This window comes from Marmota marmota, unplaced genomic scaffold, assembly GCF_001458135.2.
Source record: "Marmota marmota marmota unplaced genomic scaffold, marMar, whole genome shotgun sequence".
Taxonomy (NCBI): domain Eukaryota; kingdom Metazoa; phylum Chordata; class Mammalia; order Rodentia; family Sciuridae; genus Marmota; species Marmota marmota.
Window position 1 is genome coordinate 966,386 of NW_025999896.1, and position 26,704 is coordinate 993,089.

At 47.7% G+C, this 26,704-nt stretch overlaps 2 protein-coding genes and 1 pseudogene across 5 annotated transcripts in view; 2 read left to right on the forward strand and 1 right to left on the reverse strand.

Moving 5' to 3' along the window:
• The first annotated feature begins 1,018 nt into the window (after positions 1–1,018).
• Positions 1,019–6,438, forward strand: Efnb3 (ephrin B3). 2 transcript variants are annotated; one of them, XM_015504529.2, is made up of 5 exons: positions 1,019–1,739; positions 3,937–4,229; positions 4,412–4,504; positions 4,616–4,720; positions 5,135–6,438. In XM_015504529.2, exons 1-5 carry the CDS (start codon positions 1,618–1,620, stop codon positions 5,542–5,544), a joined length of 1,023 nt encoding a protein of 340 aa, XP_015360015.1. In that variant the 5' UTR covers positions 1,019–1,617; the 3' UTR covers positions 5,545–6,438. The 2 variants fall into 2 exon arrangements, with proteins under 2 accessions (XP_015360015.1, XP_048653956.1); XM_048797999.1 differs by having other exon boundaries at positions 1,065–1,739; positions 5,960–6,438.
• Positions 6,439–13,682: 7,244 nt separating this feature from the next.
• The window catches only part of Dnah2 (dynein axonemal heavy chain 2), a 104,532-nt gene continuing 91,510 nt past the window's right edge, over positions 13,683–26,704 (forward strand). For 2 of the 3 annotated variants that reach the window (XM_048798000.1, XM_048798003.1), the window contains exons 1-4: positions 13,683–13,796; positions 16,491–16,724; positions 18,965–19,026; positions 21,264–21,434. In XM_048798000.1, coding sequence (XP_048653957.1) covers positions 16,505–16,724; positions 18,965–19,026; positions 21,264–21,434 — 453 coding nt within the window. In that variant the 5' untranslated portion in view covers positions 13,683–13,796; positions 16,491–16,504. Of the gene's footprint in view, positions 13,808–16,490; positions 16,725–18,964; positions 19,027–21,263; positions 21,435–26,704 lie in introns of all 3 variants that reach the window. The other variant, XM_048798001.1, reaches the window with a different exon arrangement.
• LOC125615043 lies at positions 15,834–15,954 on the reverse strand (annotated as a pseudogene).

A 26,704-nucleotide genomic window follows, 5' to 3' on the forward strand; every position in this document is an offset into this window, starting at 1 on the left:
CCTCCACTCCTCTGAACTTCCCCAGGAGGCAGGCAACACAGTAGCCAGAGTCAAGGACACATGAAAGAGTAAAGGTGTGGAAAAATATAGATGTCACATTCACATCAGTCTTCCCCCTTAGATGCAAGACAAGGTTGAGGGGCTTCATTCGGCAGCTGGTGGTGGTCGAGTTCCATTCCTTAGCTTTCCCTCCTCCCCATAATACACCTTGCCAGACACAGAGAAGGGGGTCTTTGAAGAGATACTGTCAGCAGGGAAAGTGATGGGGACCTCACAATCAAAGGGAAGAGAAAAGCCTGTGGAGGCTTGAGTAGGAAAGAGGAATGTTGCCACTGCCTGGAGGTGCTGAAAGCCGGGTTCTTTCACCCAAAAAGGCAACACCTCCCTTCCCCCAGGATAATTGGAAACAGCCCTTCCAAAGCAGTGCGGGTTTGGGAATTTAGGTACCCCTTCCCTGCCTCCCACCCACCTCACTTCTCCCCACAACCACCTAACAAGGGCCCAAGTTTACTCCCTCATTTCTTGTCTTTCACCTGGAGACCCAGATAACAGTAAAGGATCCTGGAAGCTGTGACAAAAGAATCCCAGGAACGGGGGAGCTCAGCATCGGTTTGGTTAGTGGCTTTATTCCAGATTCCCTATATGACCTTGGGCAAGTCATGGGGTCCTTTCCAGAACCTCGGTTTCTTCATCACTACAATGGGATCGGTAGCTCGGCCCCTCCCACTTCACACAGGTAGTCGTGACGATCAACTCAGCCACACTTTGTGAAGTGTCTAGCCATCTAGGTTGTTATTATTATTATTCTCTCCAGGCCTCCCCGGAAAAATCGGTGTTGTTTTGGGATGGAAGAGGAGGAGGCTGCGGGAGTAAAAGGGGTGGGTTCCTCGGGATGGAGAGGGCGAGAGTCTTTCTGGATCCGAGAAAGGAAGATTCCAACCGCTCCGGTGATCGGAGGGCAGCAAGGGGAGACGCGGAGACGGAGACAGAGAGACAAAGGGGGCGTGAGAGACCGCGCTAGGCAGCGAGGCGGGGCGGCGGGCGAGGCGGCCGCGGCGGGCGGGCGGGAGGTGCGCGAGGTGAGGGAGGTGTGGGGGGCGTGGGCCGCGGGATGCTGCCGCCCGCTCCGCCTGAGCTCCAGCTCCGGTTTTTCCCTCCACCATCCTCTCCCCCCTCCCCGCCTCTCCTTTAACTCCCCCCTCCTGGGCTCGGGACTGGTTTCCTCCCTTAGCCCGCTGCCCTCAATCCCGGCGAGGCTGGGGCTCCGGCTCGGCGTCCCCTTCCTCGCTCCTTCGCCCGGCGCCCCATGCCGCCCCCTCCCGGCCCCCGGGTCCCCCAGTCCCCCACTTAGGGCGGCACACAATTCCCGGGGTGCTGGCGCGTGGGCCCGGGGAGCGTAGGGCGCCGGCAGACGGCCCCTGGAAGAGCTCTTGTGGGGCTGAGCGCTCTGGAACCCGGGTGCGGGCAGAGCAGGAAGCGGGTCCGCGAGGGCGCTGGGGGCATCAGCCACTCACCAGGGTGATCCTCACTCAACAGCCAGGCAGCCAAGGCAGTCACCCCTGGGGGTGAGCGACTTTGGGGGAGTTGGTGCCCCGCCCCCCAGGCCTTGGCGGGGTCATGGGGGCCCCCCATTCTGGGCCGGGGGGCGTGCGAGTCGGGGCCCTGCTGCTGCTGGGTTTTTTGGGGCTGGTGTCCGGGCTCAGCCTGGAACCCGTCTACTGGAACTCGGCGAACAAGAGGTGAGCGGCCTGGGCTGGGGAGACCCCAGACCCTATGGACAGGGGGTATGGAATCTTTGGGGACTGGGGACCTGGGTTCCCTAAGCGGGGAGGAGGCTGTAGGGAAGGTGCTGGAGCCCCGATCTGAGGTGATGGGTTACCAGACAGCTGTGATCTCGGGAGCCAGATTCCTGGGTCCCACACAGAGCTGGAGGTGGGTGGTGATGACCATGTGTCAGGAGTTTGGAAACCTCAAAGGGGGCAAAGATAAAAAGTTTGTGGGCAGCGGGAGGGCAGTGGAGTGGTTATTTGAATCTGTGGGAGACCTACATTGGGCGGGCTTGGAGGGAGCCTGGTTAATGTCAGTTCTCAGGAGAGAGCCGCTGAGTAGGGGCTGCTCAGGAGCTGAGGGGAAGGCAGGGGTGGCTCCCTCCCAGAAGAGGCTCAGGGTTGGAAATGGAAGGGAAGGGGGCTTAGTTTGGGGGCTCTGGGAACAGCTTTTCCAAGACTTCTTGACTTGATAGTCTTGTCTCCCAACTCTTGCCCACAGTCAGGGAGAGAGGTTTGGTGAACCCTGGCAGAACAGTTTCCCAGCCAGGACTGTATTCCTGCCTTCCTGTCTTGGGGACTTTTTTCTGGAGAAAGCCTTGAGCCTCCTCAAGCCTTCTTCTTTCCTTCTTGCCTCTGTAGTCCTGAGGACTCCGTTGCCCCCTCCCCCTGTCCGTGCTGCAAACTCTTCCATCAGGGCCTCTGTTCCATGCTTGCTTTGCTCTGAAAAGAGGCCAGGGGTCAGATGAAACTTCAAGTCACACAGGGTAGGACAGAACCTTGGGGAGGTCATCTGGTCCCTTGTCTCCAGTGCATTTCCCCTTCCCACTAGCAAAAGGATTCTGTTTTTTGAAAATTACTTCCCTGGAAAGGCTGTGGGAGGCCATGGGAGGGTGGTGGGCTTTGGAGCTTATCAAATTCTTGGTCTTAATCCTAGCTCTGCCGCTTTCAACTGTGTGGCCTTGGGCATGTCACTTAACCTTTCTGAGTTTGTATCCTCAATTCTTACAGCTGTTATGAGGGTTAGAGGTAAGGTGTTTGAACATAGTATATGCTCATGAAAGTAGGGCTAGGATTATTGTTCTTCTCTTTTCTTCCTAGCCTTCCTCTCACTTCTGGGTCCTGGTATCCCTCCTTTCTTCCCATATCTCTTTGGGGATAATTTCAGTGTCTTTTCTGTCTTCAAGCTGCCCCACTCTCCAACTTAGGGCTGCAGTTTGAGTATCTAGTGTGGCTTTATCTGAAGGAGTTGAGAAAAGGCAGTATGTCTTGGGGGCTCTTTGGAATAGTGGGTGGGAGGGCGTGGGTCATTTGGGAGTCTGGGAAAATACAAGGCAGTAAGTAGTCCCCTGGGACCTAGACCTGAGACCCTGTATCAGCTGTGAAGGTGCAAGGAGGTGCAGGGAGATGCAGTTTATGGTTGTGGTAGGCTGGTGGGTTCCCCAGCCCACTGGCCCTAGAGATACAGGGTTAGTTGTGGTTAGAAAAGTCAACTACTTCAACTGCAAAGTGATAGAACATTTTCCCCAGGAAGTCTGAGCCCCAGCATGGGCGAACTGAGCAAGGGAATGACCTGAGCAGCTGGACTCCACACCCTCATTCCCATTATCCCCGCTTAGGACCATTGCCAAACCAGATATTTGTCTCCTTCCCCATAACTGGCTAACTTGAGACACTGATCTGGATTACCTTCCACACCCCTTTCCCCACCCCCACCTTGCCTCCTTTGCCCTGAGATTTGGTGGTGGCCTGGAGAATGGGAGGCTCTGCCCCCATGGTTGACTGCCATGGAATAGTGAAATCACCTGGGAGGGGTGGGCTGTGTGGTTCCAGAGAGGCCAGCTCCTTGGTAACTGGCATCCTGTTGCCATGGCAACGGCGCTAGTGATGGAGCGGGAGATGGCAGTGTGCATGTGGTGAGGGCGGGCTGAAGAGTGCATTTGGGCACACCAAGGGGCAGGAGACCTCTGAGCCTGGCTTCCTGCTGCTTCTGATGTGAGCTCGCAGAGTCCTTGGTGCCTGTGCTCAAAGAACAGACTTTCTGCTCAGACAAAGGCAGGCAGGCAGGAGCTAAGCACTGCTGTCCTGGAGGTTGTGGGTGAGGGAGGGAAAGCTTTGGGGCCACACCCCTGACATCTCATCCTTGCCCACCTTGCCCTCCTCCCCATAGGTTCCAGGCAGAGGGTGGTTATGTGCTCTACCCTCAGATTGGGGACCGGCTAGACCTGCTCTGCCCCCGGGCCCGACCTCCTGGCCCCCACTCCTCTCCTAATTATGAGTTCTACAAGCTGTACCTGGTAGGGGGTGCCCAGGGTCGGCGCTGCGAGGCACCCCCTGCCCCAAACCTTCTTCTCACTTGCGACCGGCCAGATCTGGATCTCCGCTTCACCATCAAGTTCCAGGAATACAGCCCTAACCTCTGGGGCCATGAGTTTCGCTCGCACCATGATTACTACATAATTGGTACTGCTGGGCAGAGGGCAGGGTCAAATGGGGGGTTGTCCCTGGGATGGAGGACTAGTGAGGGAAGGGGACCATGGGAATCAAGAGGGAGAACCCCTGTGCCGTCCTCCCAGGGCATGGGAACAGAATTAGAAGGGTTAGATCCTAGAATGTCAACCTCTCCCTCTGTTCTTTTCTCCCAGCCACATCAGATGGGACCCGGGAAGGCTTGGAGAGTTTACAGGGAGGTGTGTGCCTAACCAGAGGCATGAAGGTGCTTCTCCGAGTGGGACAAAGTGAGTGTGGCTGTGGGATACCTTCTACAATCTGGGGAGGTCCAGGCAGTACCATCATGGTCAGGGGCTGTTGTCTCAGCACCCCCTCTCTCAGGTCTTCCTTATCTCCAGGTCCCCGAGGAGGGGCTGTTCCCCGAAAACCTGTGTCTGAAATGCCCATGGAGAGAGACCGAGGGGCAGCCCACAGCCTGGAGCCTGGGAAGGAAAGCATGCCAGGTAGGAACCAGAGAACCGGCCCCTGCTCTCTCTGCTCTCAGACCCCCATTCCCCTACCCTTGCCCTCTCTTTCCCTCTCCCTTTTTGGGGGTGGTGATACAGGAAAGAGAAGAGAAGATGGGAGGGTAGGAGGGCAATGGAAGCCAAATGAGGAAAAGACTCAATTAGAACTAATTAGCCAAGTCAGTGCTTCAATCAGTGCTGTCAGAGAAGTGGGGAGGACTACGTGGCAGGAAGCTGCAGGGCTGGACACCTGGATTCTGAGTGGGGTGTGGGGGGAGGGGAGTTAGGGTTCCCAGGGGTCCTGGACACTACTGGGGAAGCCCATGGGGACCCCCAGGGCTGGGTGTCCAGATGTCCAGGTTGCTCCTTCAGCCCCTCCCCCTCTTTCCTCCTTCACCCCTTCCCTGCCAGGTGACCCCACCAGCAATGCAACCTCCCGGGGTGCTGAAGGCCCCCTGCCCCCTCCCAGCATGCCCGCAGTGGCTGGGGCAGCAGGGGGGCTGGCGCTGCTCTTGCTGGGCGTGGCAGGGGCTGGGGGTGCCATGTGTTGGCGGAGACGGCGGGCCAAGCCTTCGGAGAGTCGCCACCCTGGTCCCGGCTCCTTTGGGAGGGGAGGGTCTCTGGGCCTGGGGGCGGGAGGTGGAATGGGACCTCGGGAGGCTGAGCCTGGGGAGCTAGGGATAGCTCTGCGGGGCGGTGGGGCTGCAGATCCCCCCTTTTGTCCCCACTATGAGAAGGTGAGTGGCGACTATGGGCATCCTGTGTACATCGTGCAGGATGGGCCCCCCCAGAGCCCTCCAAACATCTACTACAAGGTATGAGGGCTCCTCCTACCTGGCTCTCCTGAATCCAGCCCTTTTTTTGGGGTGCTCCTTCAGTTTAATTCATGGTTTGAGGGACACCTCTGGCATCTCCTTGGCCCCCTTTGCCCTGCCAGCTCCTTAGCTCCTCCTGGCTATTGCCCTCGTGTCCACTTTTAGGATCCCTTAAGACTTCCACTTCCCCCCCTCCTGCCCTTTGGCTTAGCCATGGGCATCCCTCTGTCTCTGAATCCCTGGGGGAGGGGACACAGGCTCAGCCTCCTCTCTGACCACGACCCAGGTGTTCTTGTCTCCCTCATCCACCCAGAGTAGGGGCGGGACGGTCTGTCTTTTGGTTGGCACCTCTTTCTTTCTGCCTCTCACAGTTTTTCTCTTCTCTCTTATCTTTTATTCTTTCTCTTTCTCCTGTCTCTAGGTCTGTTCTGTTCTTCTTCCCTAGCATCCTCCTCCTTACATCTCCCTTTACCCTCTTGGCTTCTTATCCTGTGCCTCTCCCAACTCCTGGGTGGGGGTGTCAAAGCATTTTTCCCCTTAGCTCTTGGCCTCCCTCCTGACCTCTCATACAACCGCTCCTCTCAGTCTGCCAAAAATGGGGGCCTTACGGGGAAGGCTCTGGCACTCCACCCCAGATCAGGGCATGGGCAGCAGGGCCTCCTTCTCTGCCCTGCCCCAGGCCTCTACATACTTACTCCAGCCATTTGGGGTGGTTGGGTCACGACAGCTACCATGAGAAGAAGTGTCCCGTTTTGTCCAGTGGCTGATAGCAAGATATGAACCTGTTGGGACATTGTGGACATGGTCTGATGCTGAATGGGCCACTTGGGACAGGAAGTGACTTGCTCCAGTCAAGAAGTGACCAGGCCTGGACAGAAATGGCCTGGGAAGTGGCAGAAGCAGTGCAGCAGGAACTGGAAGTGCCTTCATCCAGGACAGGAAGTAGCACTTCTGAAATAGGAAGTGGTCTGGCTGGAACTCCAAGTGGCTTAGTCTGGGGGATTGGGGGGTGGGAGGTGGATGGTTCTTACCCTGTGGAGAAAGGGGCAGGAGGAACTTCCTGTTTCAGGAGGAAGCTGGAACTTACTGACTATAAGGGGACAGAGGTGGACTGAGGAGGACTTTCCTAGTATTCAGTGGCACTTCCCAGGATATCCCTTCCCTTGTGCTCTGTGTAATTTTAGGACAGCTAAGATGACTGCCATCTGCTGTGGCAGGCCTAATTTGTCTTGTTCTTCCCTTTCCGTATCCCAATATAATCTCTGTTAATCACAGGACTGCCCCAAGAGCCCATGTGTTCTCCCCCAGTAACCAGATGGCTGTCTTGTTCATCCCATCCTCTCAACACAGCTCCCTTCTTAGTGACCAAAATGGTGGCCTACCTAGACTGGTCTAGTTGACAGTGGTACTTAGCAACAGCTGCTGTTTCCATAGTGACCAGTCTATACCTCTTCCTGCCTTCTAGTGCTCAATTGGCTGTTGCCTCAGTTTCCTCCCAGCTCAGTTTTATTAGATCAAAGCTGCCCTTGGGCACCAAGTTGGCCACCTCAATCACCAGCCAAGATGGTTGCTTTGTTCACCAGAGACCAGATCAATCTCTCTGGTGCTGTAGTTCCCAGCTCCTTCCAGGGAACAGGAAGTTGATATTGCCATGGGGGAGGTGGCGGGGTACAGCCGTCACCTCAATAGTTTTACTGTAAAAGGGAAATTTGAACAACAAAAACCAAAAAAAGAATAAAAAACTTCAAAAGTTGACAAGAAAGACTGGAGAATGACTGGATGTGAGTCTGGTGATGGCTTTGGAGCTGAGGGTTGGATCACAGGAAACCAAGGGGAATGGGCAGAGAGAAGGTTGGTTGGAGTGGTGAGATAGGTGGTACAGTGCATGGGGAGGGAATGCTGGGCTTGGAGAGAAGTCTGGGGAAGGCAATCACCTCTAATCACCTCCCACCCAGGGAGAACCCAAGTGGGAGGGGGCTTGCCGGTATAGTCAAATGAGGAAGTATGTGAATATATAGTCATACATGGCAACTGCCAGTGTCTATCACTAAATCAAAGCACCTGGGTGGCTAGGAAGTTGCAATTAGTAGTGAAGTGATGGAAATGTGTCATGTGTTAAAGTATTCCCTCTTGCCCCTACTTGGAGGACCTCTAACTCAGAGTTTGGCTGTTGGGGACTCACATGGGGAGGCATGAAGAAAGTAGGAAGGAGTCAGGTGTCAAGTGCCCATCTCCTGGCTGCTTGTGTACCCATAGCCCAGGCTTTTCTCCCCCCAAAAGCCCAGGTGCCCAGCCCCCCAGACTCAGTCCTATTCTTCAACCACAAAAGCAGCCGTCAGGAGCATCACTGGAGCGAGTCAGCAGGGGTCACAACCTCTGCCCTCCCCACCCCGCCCCTGACTTTAGGTCCCCTCCTGCTGTCTCCCATCTGCCTGGAGGTCAAGGGGTCCCCCTTCTCCTCCTCTTTCCATTGGGACCCTTCCCCTTGTCTCAGCAAGAGGTCTGGGTCCTAAGAGGTGCAGGCACTGCAGGAGGGGTGTTGAAAATTGGGAGGCCAGGTGCTGGGCTGTCTGGAATTTACTCCTGCCTTCTGAGCCCACACTGGAGCAGCCCGAGGTGGGGAGGCTCGAGGGGGGTGGAAGGGCTGGTCCCTGGCCCTTAGTGGGGGTTGGTTGTCTTGGCAACATCCCCTTCTCCACACAATGGGAAGCCCCCCTCAGCCTCCTGCGTGGATGGAGCCGACAGCCCCATCGCTGGCTATCAGCCTCAGGGACTTGGCAACCGTCACTATGGCAACCCAGAGCCCAGCAACAGGGCCCACTGCGAAAGGGAGGGGTCCAAGACTGGGGCAGGGCTGTGTGTGTGAGGGGGCAAGGGAGCTGAGGAAGAGTCTCCCTGACACATACATCTAGAGGTACAGGTGGAGAGACAAGAGGGAAGAGAAGTGGGGACAAATAGTCTCTGTGACAAACACCTCACCAAAGCAGCCAAGACATCATAACAGGCTGAGAGACAGGAAGACACCTGGGGACAGATGCACAGCTGGGGAGAGGAACAGCACATACCCACAGTGCCCTGGGACACACCCCCTCAGAGCACTGGCATCCATAGACTCCCTGCCAACCACCTGACATTATAAACACGACACCTACAGCCTTTCCTGTGTGCAGTGACTTGTGAATCTTTTGAGCTTTTTGAAAATGCTGTCTGTGTTCCACACAGAATGACACATGACATCCTGTTGGCTTTTTGGGTGCAAGTAAATAAATACCCTCGTAGGATAACAACTACAACAAGAAAGAATAGAGGGGCTGGAAGACATTCATTTGTTTGTCCACTCAGTCACTCAACGTCACATCTACTTTGTTTCAGGTACTATTTCAGGTGCTGGGAATATGTGGTGAATAAGACAAAGTCCCTGCTTTCATGATACCACATTGTTTTGTTTTATATTTTCATGCCCCCCCCCCCCCCCGAGGGTACTGGGATTTAAACCCAGGTCCTCCCACATGCTAGCCAAGTACTCTAACACCAAGCTACATCCCATCTCTGAAGTCCACAGGTGTTTTTTTTGTTTTTTTTTTTAATGGGGATTAAACCCAGGGGCACTTCGCTACTGAATTACAATCCCCAATCCTTTTCTTTTTTTATTTTGAGACAGGGTCTCACTGAGTTGCTGAGGTTGGCCTTGAACTTTTGGTCCTCCTGGCTCATCTTCCCAAGTTGCTGGAATTACAGGCTTGAATCTGGCTACATTGTTTTTGAAGGGGAACAGTATAATGCAATTTCAGGTAGTGAAAGCAGAGTGACAGGATGGAGAGTAAAAGGGAAATTCTTCAGGTTAGGAGGTCAGAAAGACCCCTCTGAAATAACCAGGAACTGGAATATTGAGGACCTGGAATAATGAGAAGGAGTAAGTCAGGCACTATATGAGGAAGAGCATGCCAGACGGAGGGGACAGCAAGTGCAAAGGCACAGAGGTGAAATCTTGGTGTGTCTGGGAATAGCAAGGAGGACATCACACCATACATATATATGGTCCAGATATGTCCTGTTCTTCCCTAGCCTCAGCCTGTAGGGGAGCAAGTCACTTAGGGTCTAGAACCTACATTTAGTGAGCTGATCCAACTCCATCTCCTTTCTGCTCCTTTTGTTTGAATTAGTTGCATTTTCTTCAAGTATGTTATGAGATCTGGGAGGGCAAGGATGATAAGTTTTCAGGGGCTAGGATACAAAGTCTAAAGCACAGAATCCAAGGAGACAGGCAGAGTGGAAGCAAAGGGACCAAGAAGGCTGAGGACCATGAAGCTAAAATGGTCCCAAACAGCAGAGGATCAAGGTTGTCCTGAGGGCTGAGCTAAAGACAGAGTGCAGATTTTGCCATCTTTCCAAACAGAAGCTGCCAAGAGATACATATTCCACGTGGGGTGAGGGGTGTTAAAAAAAGAGATACGTGGCCAGGGATTGCAATGTTTTTGGGGTGTGTGTATGTGTGTGTTGTTTTTGTTATACTGGGGATTGAACCTAAGGGCTAAAACTGAAGTACATTCCTAGCTCCTTTTTATTTTTAAATTTTGAAACAGAGTCTTGTAAGTTACCCAAGTGGCCTTGAACTTGAATCCTCTTGCCTCAGCCTCCTGAGCTGCTGGGGTTATAGGCCTGTGCCCATCTTGCAGTGGGACTTTTTTTTTTTTTTTGGGTACCGGGGACTGAATCCAGGGGTGCTTAACCAATGAGCCACATCCCCGACCCTTTTTTAAAATTTTTAAATTTTGAGACAAGGTATTGCTAAGTTGTTAAGGGTCTCGCTAAGTTGCTGAGGCTGACTTTAAACTTGCTATATTCCTGCCTCTCCTGAGCCATTGGAATTATAGACATGTGCTAACCTGTCGGCACAGTGGAACTTTTTGATGGGGAATGGTTGATATCACATCTGGAATTTTAGTTTAGAATGAAAAAAAATATATAGAGAGCTTCCTACAGGGCTATGTAGACAACCATGGACATAGGGATCCCTCTTATTGGAGAGATTTTTGAGGTCTGTAGGCAGGCCAGGAGAAGTATTGCATGGTGGTTTGGAGGCAGGGGGCTGGCTGGCATGGGCTCAGATAATTGGGTGGGGACAAGAAAAAAGGATTCAAAATGAATGGCAATAACAACTGGGCATGGAGAGTGATGTTTGGAAGGTGGCAGGAAAGGCAGAGTCCTGGAGGGATTTTGGAAGGGACCAGTTCCAGGTACTTCGGATTATCACAGGGAATTAAAGTAGCTGTTGGTTTCCAGGTTCTCCCTCTTACCCCCTGTTGCCATCAGAAACTCAGGCATCAGCTCCCCGCAAACCCAGTGGCTGGTGGTGGTAGGGAACTGAGCAGCCTCAGGGGGCGGCAGCTGGTGAGTGGGGAGGAATCTGTGTGCTCAGCAAACAGCAGCCTCAGTGCCCAGTGGCTGCCTCCTCCCTCATCAATCAGCCCCAGCCAAATGTCCTTGCATTCCCACCACCCCAAGGGGACTGGGGCTGGGCCAGGGTCCCCAGGGGAGTGAGATGGGATGGGGGGGACGGTAGGGGTGGTGCTTGGCTTTCCATCCCTTGGCCTCTGTTCTCTTCTTTCTGGAAGCTCTTAGTTCTTCATGTCATGGAATGACAGTCCTGGCCCCTGCCATCCTGGGGGCATCAGCTACAAATCACCTGTGGGGGGCTGCTGGGAGAGAAAGGGAAAAGAGGGATGAGTCAGGGTTGCAGAGGAATCCACTTTAGTTCTCACGGGACCAGCCCAGAGCACAGTCAGCAGGGAGGCTGTTGGCACGGAGGCCCTGTCCCCACCCACTGCCTGGCCTCTCCATCCTGATGGATGCTCTGGATGGAGACCCTGACCCTTTGAATGTCCTCTCTTCCCACCTTCTCCTAGCCCCCAGCCCTCATGTCCTGCTTCCTGCCAAGGTCTGGAAGTCTGGCACCCCAGCTGACCCCAAATCTGATGCTCCCCATTGATCCTCTAGATTTTAGCCTATGGCTCCCTCTCCCTCTTCTCAGCCCTTGCTCCCCTCAGGGACTCAGGCGCCCTGCCCACTCTCTTCCATAACAACCATTCTTTTTGGAGTTGCTTAAGACTTTAATATCATTTCATTAAGTCAGTAAGTTTAGAGAAGGTTGGGGGCACAAAGAGACTGGGGATGGGCCAGAGAAGGCCAAGGTAGGGGGGAAGAAGGGAAGACTTCTCCCAATCCCCTCTCCGTGGAGATGGCTCTGAGAAATCAAATATTGACAGTGAGAGAACAGAACTTATTAAATGTGGGACAGGGGACTGTGAGGGAGCTGTGGGAATGGCCAGATGCCTGAGTTCTGAGGGTTATGAAGGTTCCAGGCAGCCTGTGGCTGGAAGGATATATAAGGTTAAGGGACTTGAGAGTACAACTGTTCTATCCCTTTCCTTTGGGATGTGCTGTCTTGCTACCCTGATTGTTTCTCAGCTGTCCCCAGTATCCCCTGGGCACAAGACCCCCATCACAGCTGTGGCTGCCCCCCTTCATCTCTTCCCCCTACCTCCACCTCTGTTGATGAGCTTCAGCAGCGTTTAATCGGATTGAGCAGTAATTAGCAAAGCGAGATGTTTGATTACCTATTTAGCATAATGTGGGGGGCTGGGATCCCTAGGCACAGCCACAGTTGAGAGGGAAGTCAGAAAAGAAATGGGGTCTACGCAAAGTTCTTTTCCCTGAGGGACTCATGAACCTGCCCTTGAGGTTCCTCACCTCATGCCTCCCCTCAAATTTTTACTCCTTTGGGGCTTTTCCCTGGGGGTTCTGACCAATCACATCAGCTCTCTCTGCCATCTGGCTAGAAGATCACTTACATGTCCCATCTTTGCCCTGCATGCCTTGCAGCTGGTTTTGGGGTGTGGCAGGAACTTTCTTTCCTTCAATCCCTGCTAACAGCAACAAGAGTCTGGGATGTGTTGGAGGCCTTAAATTGGAGCCCAGAAATCTACCTTAAAGATAATGGTAGTGACAGGGACGGGACAAGGGCAGGGGCTATAGATTCTGGAAATAAAGATGGAGGGTAGTTGGGATGGTGAGGTTAGGGTGTGGATTAATCCACCCGCCTGTCAGTAGTAACAGATCGGCATAATGAGACCTGTCAGGTGTGAACACCCATCAGAAAAACGGGGAACTGAGGTGCCAGCTTCTCTCCTCATCCAGCAAAGAAAATGTCATCAATTTAGCTCCTCATGGAAATGTAATCAGTGGGCTCGCTGCTGGCTTTGTCTTAATTAGGCACTATTGATGGAAGCAGGGAGAGCACCTCCCCAACCCTCTGATTCTGCTTCCTCCCAGTGTTTCCCACGTCTCCCCAAAGCTTCTCCGGGGCCCAGGTATAGCTCGGTCTTCTAAGCGCCTTCAAGCGGCCCCAGCCCACAGCGCCCCCTAGCATCCTTTGGGGTCTGCCCCTCTTCTACAACCCCTTCCTCTCGCTTCCCCAGGACGCAGCCTTTGTTTCTATGGAGAGCAAAGCCCCTCCTCGGCCCGGTCACCTTCCCCAGGGAGTCTCCGCCTCCTGTCTCCCCCGCCCCACCTCCCCCCCCAAAAAAAACCCCCATGTTTTCCAAAGCCAATCCTCCTATTTCAAAAATTCCAGTTCCAGTCTTCCTTCTCTTTCCCCGCCCGCGACACCCAGGAATCCTAGATCCCAGTCCGGACTAAGAAGGGGGAACGCGCTGGAGGGCAGGGGTGCTCCAGCCCCGGTTTTTCTCCCGGACCCAGCTGCAGCCACGGCTGCCTGGAAATCCTGGAGCACCTTTTAGATGGCGAAAGAGCCTTGCAGGCGGGACTCCGGGCGCCATCTGCTGGACCCGTTTGGGCTGTAGCCCACACACCTGGGAGAGGGGTTCGGGCACTTGAGTTCCCTAGTCTTTTCAAGGTCCTGAGGGACCACAGCGCATTGTTTCCAGCCACCGTCTTTCCAACTTGGTCCTCACACACGGCCCCCACACCTTCCAGCCCTCCAGATTTAGTTGCTTTCCCCTAGTCCCCCCAGCCCTTTTGCCCTGGGTCCACGCAGGGTAGACCCGCGCGGGGTGCGGCCGCAGAGCAAGGATCCACGGCGCATGAGCAGGAACTGCGGACCCGCCACTCACTCCTCCCTGCCAGGGGTTGCCATGGCGACGCGTACAGGCGCGGGCCTCAGAGGGCCGAGCCGGGCAACTTCTTAGCTGGTGTGGCCCCATCGGTCGGTCTAGGGAGGAGAGGGTCGGCGTCGTGAGGTGTGTGTCAGGTCAGAGGGAAGGAATGCTGGGGAAAAGGGACTTTAGTGAGAGGGTAGGAAGGGACGGTTGTGGGGGAGAAGAGGCAGTTGTGGGAGAGGGAGCAAAGGATAGTTGTTGGGGGAGGGGAGAAGGAGGGGCAGTTGTTGGGGGGGAGGGGAGAGAAATGGGCAGTTGAGGGGAGAGGAAGAAGTAATTGTGGGTGGAGAGGGAGAAGAAGGGATTGATGTGGGAGAAGAAGAACAAGAAGGCGCAATGGTGCCATTGAGGAGGGGACAGTTGTGATAGTTGACCGGGGGAAGCTATTGTGAAGAGAAATTTGCCTCCTGGTAACCAATTTAAGGAGAGGCCATTGAGGTATTTCCCAGTAATAAAGTGAATCCCAAGGCTAGTTTGACAGCATCTCCTGGGGTCTGAGGTGCAGGTTCTTGGGGTGAGCCCCATAGTGAATGCTCCTGAGGCTTCAGTTTGAGGCAAAGGGCAGTTTGATGCTTCCCTGGAGGCTGGTGGAGAAAGCAGCAGTGCCGCAGTTGGTTTTATTGATTTGTTGGCCTAACAGAACATTTTCCTTGGAGCAAAGTACAATTCCTTCAAGTTTGAAATTCATAACCTATGATCAATGTCTGTGGCAGCCTGTAGGGATGAGGCAGGAAAGCCACAGGTGGCTGTCAGGCTACAGTTGAATGAAGAGGGAATGGCCAGCCAGTCCAACATGGCCCTTGGGATCCTCTCCACCCCACAAACTGGGGACTGAACCTGGTACTGCATACATCCTAGGCAAAAGCTCTACTACTGAACTATATCCTTAGCCTTTTTTATTTTGAGACAGTGTCTCACTAAGTTGCTGAGGCTGGCCTTGAACTTGGCATCCTCCTATCTCATTTTCCCAAGTAGCTGGGATTCATGGCTAGCTGCCCTCAGAGTTCTGCCAGAGGTGCTTCTTTCCTGACATCCTACTTTTCTGAGGTACTACCGGGCCTTCCTCATGCCTTCATTTCCTTTTCCCCTTACACAATTTACAATTCATTATTAGATGGTTTTTGTCCTTCCTTCTTCAGTATGTTCTCAGGGCATTTGGAGTTAAATGATCCTGATCTTACTTATCAACATAGAGTCAGCCAACTATGCCAAGAAATCTTATTAAACACAAAACAGGGTTCCTGCCCCTCAGCAATTAAAAAGCTAAAAAGATGAGTGGCAAATACTACTCTTCTTTGTTTAAGGCTGTTGTAGATTTTAATGTGGATAACAGGAATATTTTTCCATTTAACTGAGGTGGTACATAGGAAAACCATTTAGTTTGCTACATTAACATGTTGACAAAAGGCAGGGTACTTGGGGACAGTCTTCCCTTCTGTGGGTGGTCTTTCGCTCACCCAAGGTTCTATACAGCAGCTTGGTAGATTGTTTTAAATTTTGGTACCAGGGATTGAGTGGCTTAACCACTGAGCCACATCCCCAGCCCTTTTTTATATTTTATTTATAGACAGGGTCTTGCTGTGTTGCTTAATGCCTAGCTAAATTGCTGAGGCTCTCTTTTAATCTGCGATCCTCCTGCCTCAGCCTCCCAAACCACTGGGATTACAGGCATGTGCCACTGCATCCAGCCCTTGATAGATCTTTTCTGGATTATCCTACATTCTCTATGCCCCAGGGCTGACACAGGGATTCCCAAATCCTCATTAATGGGGTGTCTGTTATCTTTTTTTTTTGCTACTGGGGATTGAACTCAGAGGCACTCGACCGCTGAACCACATCCCCAGCCCTATTTTGTATTTTCTTTAGAGACAGGGTCTCACTGAGTTGCTTAGCACCTTGATTTTGCTGAGGCTGGCTTTGAACTTGCAATCTTCCTGCCTCAGCCTCCTGAGCCACTGGGATTACAGGCATGTACCACCATGTCCCGTGTGTCTGTTATCTTTATTATTTATTTATTTTTGAGATTCTCTCATGATCTGTGCTTTTTGTTAACTTCTTAGTCTTAGAACCAACCTTTTCATTTATCAATATCCCATCATTTTAAGCTATCTTAGATACAGTATTCCTGTTTATATATATATCAGAATTCATACTGAACAATGAGTTCTGGATTGCAAAAGAGGATTTATTTTTTGCACTTGTCTACTGTTATCTTTCAACTCTAGTTATTACTAATACCTTGAGAGACTAACTTTGATTTTTTTTTTTTTTGTACTGGGGATTGAATCCAGGAGCACTCTGCCACTGAGCTATATCTCCATATATCCCCAGCCCTTTTTATTTTGAGACAGGGTCTCACTAAGTTGCCTAGGGTGGCCTCAAACTTGGGATCCTCATGCCTCAGCCTCCTGAGTCGCTGGGATTATAGGCATGCTATCACATCCAGCCTGACTTGGACTTTAACCAAATGCTGTAAAGAAAGTAGGGTATCCCAGGAAAAAAAGCCAGGACCCAAGGCTCCTGTGTTATTTATTTACTTTTGCAGTGCTTGAGACTGAACATGCTAAGCTCTACCACCGAGCTATACCCCTAGTCTCCATGGCTCCCATAGAGTCCAGGTCTGTTGTTGAGGAGCGGGGTAGAAGTGTACCCAGAATAGATGATTCTGTTGGGGGATCTCATTCAATTTGTGAATCCAAAAGGGTCTGTGTGTATCAGGGGTCTGGTTTTGGGGTGAGATCTGGTGGTGGACTCTTCATTCCCATGTATCTCTAGGTTTTGCCTGAACCATGTCCAGCAAAGCTGATAAGAAGCGGAGAGTGGGTGGCTGGGGAGGCACCCGAGGAGGCGCCCGAGGAGACGCCAGAGGAGGTGCCAGAGGAGGCCCCCGGGGAGGCCGGGCAAGTCGAGTTTCTCAGGCTGCTCTGGCTGCACGGGATGCAGAGAATGACCAGGCCACCACTCGACCAGAATCTGAACCTGAGCCTGTGCCACTCAAGGAGGAGCCTGGTTGGTACTTGATAAGGAAGGGGATTCTTAGATATGGAGGGTAGGGGAAAATTGGAGGGGCTTGAAGGTAGAATGTTTGTATTTCCTGAGTGTCTTAGGGCTGGGGAGCAGGTACTCTCACTTCTGTGTCTCTCCTCACTCTTGTCCGGGCATGAGGACTTAGCAGAACCTCAGGCCTTCTGCGGGGACCCTTTTCTGTGCTTCTTCTTCCTGCTCAGCCTTATTCTTTCTGTCTTGAAATTTCCCACCAATGCACCAGGAGTCCATCAGCCAATCCTTTCTCTAGCCTTTTTCTCCTTATTTCAACTGTTCCTGGTTGTTCCCACTTCACTGCAGAGGGTTTGATCTCTTCCTTTTTCCCATTTTCACCCTGGGTGGCAAAACAAATAATGTTTTTCTCCCATTAAGCCCATCACCATGGAGACTCAGCCTGCTTTGCCACCCTTTGAATCCTAAGCCCGGCTGATGCTTTCTACCATCTGTTGAAGGCTTCTGTATCTCCGCCCTCATTTTGGCAGGGACTTGGTAGACTGTGGAGGTTCAGGTTCAGGGCGACAGGAAAAGAAATCTAGATGGAGGGAGCAAAGAGTTTAAAGAGGCTGCCTCTGTGGCTTTGATCCAGGAACCAGCAGGTTTGGAAGGCTTTTGGTAGCCGTTACTGTCACTGGGCTTTTGCTTAGAGCACTGGCCAGCATAGATAGGACTGAGCTAAGTATAGACTGGGGCTTCTTGACACTGCTAATAACCTAAAAAGATGGAGAAAAATAGTATCTTTGCTGCCCCACTGTTTTTTTTTTTTGTTTGTTTTGTTTTGTTTTGATTTGTTTTTGCAGTGCTAGGGATCAGACCCCGGGCCTTGTGCTGCTAGGCAGGTGTTCTACCACTGAGCTACATTCCCAGTTAGAATACCCTTTTAATATTAGTGGCTAAGAGAATAAGGATGGATGTGAGAGAAAGGTCCAGAGACATAGGGACCTGACCTAGGCTCCAGGACCTTAGAAATGTGTAGCATTTTTTTTCTTCTGAGTTCTTAAGTGCTTATCTGAAAGTAGTTTAAAATGAGTCTGACTTCTAGAAGCTGGGTACCCATAGTAGACGGAGGTAGGAGAGAAGTTAAGGAGTTTCGATTGTGTTTGGAGGATCTGCTGGGGAGCAAAGGGAAGGGAGGAGCTTCCAAAGAAACTCATTGGCCTCCAGACACCAAGGATCTCTCTCACCATAGCCCTAAGCTTCCTTATTGTTTGATATGGAGCCTTCCAGCTGCCCAGCAACCCGGGTAGAGGTTCAGAGAGGACTTGGGCCTCCCAGGCAGCCCTGAAACCAAGATTAATCCCTTTAATGGGACTGAGGCCTATTTACTGGAGAAAGAGGGGGCCTAAAATATTTCTTGGTGGAAGAATGTGGGTTCAAGAGTAGAGAGCCTTTTTTTGTTTTGTTTTGTTTTTCAGAGCTGGGGATGAAAGAAGGCTTCTCATACATGTTAGGCAAGCACTGCACCACTGAGCTATACCCACAACCCCTGGTCAGCTTTCTAAATTAAATTCAGAGATAATTCACTTACTATAACATTCAACTTTTGAAAGTGTACAAATTGCTGGGTTTTGGTGTATTCACAAAGCTGTGCCACCATCACTACTATCTAATTTTAGAACATTTTCTCCCCTTTAGAAGAAAGCCACCTTTACAAATTGGCAGTAGATGACCTCTACGTCTTTACTTCTTAGTTGCGTCAGAACCTTGCTTTTGATTTTTTATTCATTAAATTAATTAGCTAGACAAGAGCTGTACCACTTAGCTACACCCCCGTCCAGAATCTTGTTTTTAGTAGCTGTCTTCCAGATCCTGGGAACCACTAACCTATTTTTTATCTTTATGGATTTATCTATACTGGATATTTCATATGCAGGAACTCATATAATAATGTGGTCTACGTGACGTGACTGACTTTCACTTTGCATCATGTTTTCAAGGTTTGTCTGTGTTGTAGCATGAATCACATTCCTTTTTATGGTGTATTATATTTCACTGTTATGACAAGATGACTTTCTTTTATCTGTTCATAGTGTTAATGGATATTTGGGTTGTTTTTACCTTTTGCCTATTGAGATACCAACATCTTATATGAGCTCTGCTTTCAGGTCTCTTGGGTACAAACCTAGAAGTAAAATTGCTGGGTGATATGGTGACCATGTTTAACTTTCTGGGCAAAGTCTTCATTTCTCTATCTTTATTCTTCCTAGAGCCAATTTTGGAGGAACCTGAAGGAAAGGAACAACAATTGGAGGAATCTGAGATGGATGTGGTAGGCTTGGGTCTTCCCTGAGGCTAATATTTCTCCCCCAAGATGGGTAAATCAAAGGATCAATGGTGGAAATATGTATAAGGAATTCTCAATAATGTCACTTCTCCCTACTTAATCTTTGCTGGTAGCCAACTCACCACAGATCCAGTCCATGAGTAAAGGACAAAATGGTCTAAGCTCCTTTCAGAAGAGGGCCTTCAGTGAGGAACTGCTCTCCTTTCTCTGCCCACCCTTGATGGGTTTTATGGGTGGACATGGGAACAACTTGAACAAGCTGAATAATATTGTCCTATTTAGACACTAGTTTCTAAGACTTCTTTCTTCCTTTCATTCAGTTCTTTTCTTTGAAGAATTTTCAGAAGCTGACTCAATCACCTTGAGAAATTGGCACTAACTGCCCTCTACATCTTTATTTACAAGTTGCAGCAGAGCTGAGGCATATCCATATTGTTGTGGTTGAGAAGAATAGGGTGGTGACTTGGACATTTTTTTAAAAGGAGAGAGAAACATAATAATCTCCCATTTTTCAAAATTGGAAGAGACAGAAAATACAAAGAAAGGGAAAATAAAATAGCATTGCTGCCCAAACACATTCAAGATTAAGATCTTGACGTATGTCTTTTTTTTCTGAGTATAAATTTACATTTTTTTGTGTAATCCTAACTGTACCACACATTACGACTTTTGTGTTCAGATTTTTCATGAAATATTTTATCATTCTTCATGATTTTATGTAGCTTTTGTAAGCACCATTTTTAATGGCTGTATACTGTTCTCTTAGGTGCATGAACCTTAGGCCATTATTCTAGTATGTCTTGCCATTTCTAATGTTTTTCTTTGATGATAATACTGTGGTAGATATTGTACATAAAACTAATACTTTTGAAATACTTAATATTTCCTTAAGACAGAGTCTTATATGTGGCGTTACCAAATCAAAGAGTAATTTGATTGCTCTTTTAATTTTTTTTTTTTTTTTTTGGTACCAGGGATTGAACATAGGGGCACTTAGACCACTGAGCCACATCCCCAGTCCTTTTTATTTTTTATGTTGAGGCAGGGTCTTGCTAAATTGCTTAGGGCCCCGCTGAGGCTGGTCTTGAACTTGTGATCCTTCTGCCTCAGCCTCCTGAGTTGCTGAATTATAGGCATGTACCACTGTACCTAGCATTTGCAATGTTTTTGCTATCTAAAACCAAATTGTTTTCCAAATTGATTGTATTTTTTGCTCTCACATTAGCAACAAACCCTTTCAAATCCAGGGGTTATCAAGTTAGCAAGGATTTTATTAAAAATATAGGCATTAAATGATGTCTTTATTGTTTTTATTTGTATTCTTTGACTTTAAGTGAAACAAAACAATTTTTCACATTTGCATTTCCTCTATTTTTTTACATGACACATCTCTTCATGCCCTTTGGTCCATTTATTTATTGGGGTCTTGGTGTTTTTCTTATTGGTTCATCCATATTGTATGTAGGAAAGGTCTTAGATCACTGCCAATTAAATTGTCTTGACTTGGAAACTTCCTTCTCATCTTTTAAGATCACTGGGGGAAGAAGGACAGGGTGACTTCTCAAGTTCACTGAATTATATCTTTGTCTCTTCCAGTTTCCTTCATTTATTTAGTAGAGTTCTATGGATTAATTTTTTTCTAGCCACCAGTTTTACAATTTATTTTCTATCTTACCAGTATGTTCTTTGGTGCTTTTCAGAACCCCCACCCATTACTTCTTCCTTAATGCTTTGTTGATTGGCTTTTACCTGGTATCATACTTATTTTAGCATCTGTGTATGAGGGGGGTGCTGCTTTAAGAAGAAATTGCTCTGGTACTCTTATCCCTTTTCTGGTTCATCATCTCCTGCTCCTAATTGCTTGATCTAGGCTAACATCCTACATGTTCCCATAATTCCCTTTTACCTTTGAGATTGAGGGTTGCTTGAGAAAGTATTTTTTGCAATTACAGGCATAAATGAAATATCTTGGGAAGATAATAGCCCATCGTTTTCCTCTATGACACATTCTGTTTTCACTCTCAGAGGCAGGAGGATCTATTGTCTCGTTTTTTCAAAAGCCTGAAACCTATCATTCAGTCGTCCTCAGTTTTCACTTCTGAATTCTGAGCCTGTCTGGCTTTTCCTCTCATGTCCCATGTCTTAGTGTCTAATTGTGGAGGGGAGAATGGCTCATTCTAATAGCTTACTGATCTGCCTCTCTGTCTGCTCTCCTTTGGTAGAAGCCCCTCTTCCTCTCCCGAGCTGCAATGACAGGACTGGCAAATGCAGACTGGACAGAGGAACATGATGCCATTCTGGAACATTTTGCCCGGGAACCCACGGAATCTATCCTTACCATCTTCGTTGATCCCTATTTTGGGCTGAAGTTGGAACTGGGCATGCCCGTACAGGTGGGTATTCCACTTTCCCACATCAGGGGTGGTCTTCTAGGATGCTGAGGGTTCCTCATAGCTCCAGCATCCTTGAATCTTGTTATCTTCTGTGCCAAGGCCCATGGAGTCCCATTGTATATTGTTGCCCTACCTGGAAGCAGGGGTACAGGGAAGGATGAGACACCACTTTGCTTTTAATATAACATGGGCTAGTGGGGAAGACAGATATATAAATATTTACTATATCTGTATGTGTGTGTGTGTGTGTGTGTGTATTTTTTACTTTTTGGTGGTAGTGCTGTGGATGCAACTCAGTGCCTCATGCATGCTAAGCATGTGCTCTACCACTGAGCTATACCCTATGATGTATTTTGATGCATGGGCACAATGAGATTCCAGGAAGCAACTAATAGAGCCAGTAGAATTCTGGGAAAACTTGATGGTGATATTTGAGCTGGGCATGAAGGTGGTAAGTAGGATTTCATCAAGACCAGGTGAAGACTGTTTAGTAAAGAACACTTAATGTGGGCTGGGGTTGAGGCTCAGTGGTGGAGTGCTTGCCTGGCATGTGTGAGGCACTGGGTTCAATCTTCAGCACCACATAAAAATAAATGAATAAAATAAAAGTATTGTGTCCATCTACAACTAAAAAAAAATTAAAAAACAAAACATATAATGTGTCAGGTATGGTAGCTCATGCCTGTAATCCCAGTGACTCAAAAGGCTGAGGCAGGAGGATCTCAAGATGGAGGCCAGCCTCAGCAATTTAGTGAGACCCTGAGCAACTGAGTGAGACCCTGTCTCAAAATCAAAACCAGAAAGGATTTGGGAATGTAACTCAGTGGTAAAGGGCCCATGAGTTCAATCCCTAGTACCAGAAAACAAAAACAAATGAACCAAAAAAACCTCCCCCAAATATATTTAATTTACACAGAAGAGTATGATACTGAGAAAGTGGATTGGGGTCAGCTTATTTAGGGCCTTATATGTTATAGTAAACAAATTGGCCTGTGTTCCAGAGAGAGTTATTGAAAGTCTTTTTTGGTTTAGATAACTATTTCAACAATATGGAGGATATGTTACAGAAGGGTAGACCTAGGGTAGGGAGTAAAAGAAAGATACACAGTAAGATGTTAATGGTAGAATCTGTGTCACTATTGTAAGATTCTTTTAACTTTTCTGTACGTTTGAAAAAATTTGAAATAAAATATTAGGGGAAAAAGAGGTTGTTGCTTTGCTTTTATTGGCAACACATACACAAAACTTGAAATGATAATGAAGTTTTAGCATGACTCTGCCATGATGACACAATTTTGAAGCATTCCATATTAAACAAAGATAAACAGGCCATGGGTTTTCTTGTGTTGGCAATGATCATCCACAAAACATAATGAAAAAATGATTTCACACACAAAACCCACAAAAATTTGGAAAACTGTTTCTATTTGAATGTAAATATTTAATATAAAGTGAGATTTATGCAAAAGGAAATAACTTTGTAACAGGCCATAAAAGAAGACTTGAATAAATGGTGAGCGATATCTTGTTTCTAAGTGGGAATCTTAATAGCATAAAGATACTTTGCTAGGCATAGTGATGCACACCTGTAGTCCCAGACACTCCAGGAGGCTGAGGCAGGAGGATCCCAAGTTCAAGGCCAGCCTTGCAACTTAGCAAGACCTTGCCTCAAAATAAAAAAAAATAAAAAAGGGCAGGGAATATAGCTCAGTGGTAGAGTACCCTTGGTTTAATTTCCAGTACCACAATAAAAAAAAAAAAACTGTAAAAGATATTTAATCTAGGCCTGGGGTTGTAGCTCAGTGGTAGAGCACTTGCCTAGCACGTGTGAGGCATTAGGTTCAATCTTCAGCACCACATATAAATAAGTAAAATAAAGGTATTGTGTACATCTACAACTAAAAAATATTTTAAAAGAGATATTTAATGTAGAAATTTACCTTTTTATGTTTGTTTTTGAGATAGGGTTTTGCTATGTTGCCTAGGTTGGTCTTGAACTTGTGGCCCAAATGATCCTTCCACTTTAGCCTTCTGAGTAGCTGGAACTATAGGAGCATGGCACCATGCCTGATAAAAATGTATCATTTTAATGCAGCTCCAGTCATAGTGCCAAAATGTCACAGTCCTAGATTTCTGTGTAAAGGATTTTTTTTTTCTTTTCAGTACCAGGGATTGAACCCAGAGGTGCTTAACCACAGATTTACATCCCCAGCCCTTTTGATTTTTTATTTAGAGACAGGATCTTGCTAAGTTGCTCAGGGCCTTGCTAAGTTGCTGAAACTGGCTTTGAATTTGCAATCCTCCTGCCTCAGCCTCCTGAACTCCTGGGATTACAGGCATGCATTATTGTGCCTGGCAAGGATTTTAAATGAAGTCCAGGAAAATAGCAAAGATGTTTAAGAAGGAAAATAATGGAGGAGACATATGAATATAAAATCCTTTTTATTAAGCTACAGTAATTAAAACAGTTATACTAAGTCGGAATATGTTATAGCAACAGTACAGAAATGTAGAAAGTGCAAAAATAGATGTTATTGGTAATAGTACAGAAGCATAGGAAATACAGAAAATAGAAGTAGAGAAACAGATATGTAAGCATTTTCTACAAAAAATATGGCATTTTAAAATCTGTGGCAAAGAATGGATTAGTCAATGAACAGAATTTGGAAACATGCAAGATGAAGTGTTCCAATTAAAAAAGAATCTATTTAGCTTGCTGAAATACATTCTAAATAGATTATCAGTTTAATTGTATTCTCCTGGTCAGTTGAAACTTCCTTAAAAAACTATTACTTTTGAGGGTTGAGGTTGTGGCTCAAGTGGTAGACTGCTCACCTAGAATGAGTGAGGCACTGGGTTTGATCCTCAGCACCACATAAAAATAAATAAAATAAAGGTATGTGTCCAGCTACAACTGAAAAATAAATATTTTATAAATAAAGATGTTGTGTCCACCTACAACACACACACACACACATATATATAACATATATATATATATATATACAAATATATATATAAAACAATAACAAAAAAAATTAGCCTTGAGCTGGGCATGGTGGTACATGCCTATAATCCTAGCAGCTTGGGAGGCTGAAACAGGAGGTTTGTGAGTTCAAAGCTAGTCTCAGCAAAAGCTAGGCACTAAGCAACTTAGTGAGACCCTATCTCTAAATAAAATGCAAAATAGGGCTGGGGATGTGGCTCAGTGGTCAAGTGCCCCTGAGTTCATCCCTGGTAACCCCCCCACCAAAAAAAACAAAACAAAACACTATTACCCTTGAAGAGATGTGGGCACAGCTCAGTGGTAGAGCTGCTTTTCAAGCATGCCCAAGGCTCTGGGTTCAATCCTCAGCCCTGCAAAAAACAAAACAAAAAATTATTACCCCGGGCTGAGATGTAGTTCAGCCATAGACTCCTCTAGCATGGAAGAAGCCCTAGATTCCATACCCAGCACTGTGAAAGAACTACAACAAAAATAGACAATAAATAAATAAAAATAAAAGGTTTATCAATGGCAACCTTTAGCACTGAGTCCAGGCACCCACCCTGCCCATAGGAAGGGCACCCACCCCCCCAGCTGAATGGAGGGAACCTTGGATCATTTACAGATTCTCGAAAGAGAGAGCAAGCCTCAAGCCTCAGCGTTTTAACAAAGATTAGATGCTGCCTTAAATTAGCCTTGACCACCTGCTCATTCCCTCAATCAGGTCTCGTAGGCTAGAGAAAAGTGAATACAATATAAAATACCCAATCCTTTCACTTTATCTTCAAGAGGCAAAATAAACTGGTCCTTCACAGTGGGACACCTAGAAGTCGCCCACAGTATGTTACAGCCAAAAGAATGAATTCATAGAGCTGCCCGAGCATGAGCAAAGTGAGGAGAAATTGCATGGCAACTGCAGGCATATTATATCAAGAGCAAAAAAAAAAGGAACAAAGCATGCAAAGAAGGAAGACATAACTGAAAGAACAGAAGGAAATTTCTCACAACAGCATTATGCTATAGTATAACCTAATACGAACATACATTCAATTTTTTTTTAAATGAGAGATGAAATGATAAAAGGTGAGAATGAGATAAAAGGGAGACTATAGATTTTAGAAAACAAATAAAGCTGCATGTTACAAATATGGTAGATTTGAAATGGCAAGGAACTGAAGAAATGATGCTGAAAAACTTGTCACAGACTAGAGGAGAGACTTGAGGTAATCACAGGGCATGCAGGAGAGAAGGCCAAAGTCATTAACATAATTAGAGAGGAAGACCAGCATAGATAATCTAGGGGAGTATAGAGAGCCAGCAAATGACACTGAATGTACACTTAAAGATAAAATACAAAGAATTTCTCCCAAATACAAAAGAACCAAAAGGGCACACTATATTCCACAAAATTTGTTACTCAAGGTTTAATGTCAACACACATCTTAGTTACAATACTAAAATTCAAGGATGCTAATTCTTTGGGAACATCATCTATGGGCTATTCTTGCCAAGAATATTTAACTTGAGGGCTGGGGTGTGGCTCAGCAGTAGAGCGCTCACCTAGCAAGTGTGAGGCCCTGGGGTCCATCATCAGCCCCACATAAAAATAAATAAAATAAAGGTATTGTGTCCAACTACAACTAAAAATTAAATATTTTTAAAAAGAATATTTAACTTGAATGAAATAATGAGGAAGAAATCAGATGAATCCAAATTAAAGGATATTTTGGAAAACCACTGGCTTGGATTCTTAGAAATATCAATCCTGTGAAAGAACGAAAGGGCTAGGGAATTGTTTGAAATGAAAGGAGACTAAGGGGATAGGACCATTTGTGATACTGGATTGGATTGTGGATGGGGGAAAAAACAGCTATAAATGATATTTGGACCATTGGGAAAAGTTGAATATGGACTGTATTCAGATAAGCTTAAAATTTCTTTTGTTTAAGATAGTGAATTTTATCTTACGCAGATGCTAAAATAAATTTTGTTTTTTTAGATACACATGACAGTAGAGTGTATTTTGACATATTACTCACACATAAAGTATGACTTATTCTAATTAGGATCTCATTCTTGTGGTGGGAGATGATGTGGACAAGCTTAAATTTTCAGAGTGTGATCATTACAGTCGGAGATTATCCTTGCTTTTATGAGACACATGCTGGAGTGTTAAAGGGTATGGTATTGTGAAGTCTGCAGCTCTCTAATGGCTCAGCTATTGAGAGAGGGAAGAAAATACAGCAAAGGATTAACAGTGATTCTAGGTGAAGGGTATGTACTT

Excerpts from the sequence above, each read along its gene's own strand:
- Efnb3 (XM_015504529.2), top strand. The coding sequence starts at position 1,618 with ATGGGGGCCCCCCATTCTGGGCCGGGGGGCGTGCGAGTCGGGGCCCTG. Across the intron at positions 1,740-3,936 it reads TGGAACTCGGCGAACAAGAG|GTTCCAGGCAGAGGGTGGTT; the intron begins GTGAGCGGCCTG and ends TCCTCCCCATAG. Across the intron at positions 4,505-4,615 it reads GCTTCTCCGAGTGGGACAAA|GTCCCCGAGGAGGGGCTGTT; the intron begins GTGAGTGTGGCT and ends CCTTATCTCCAG.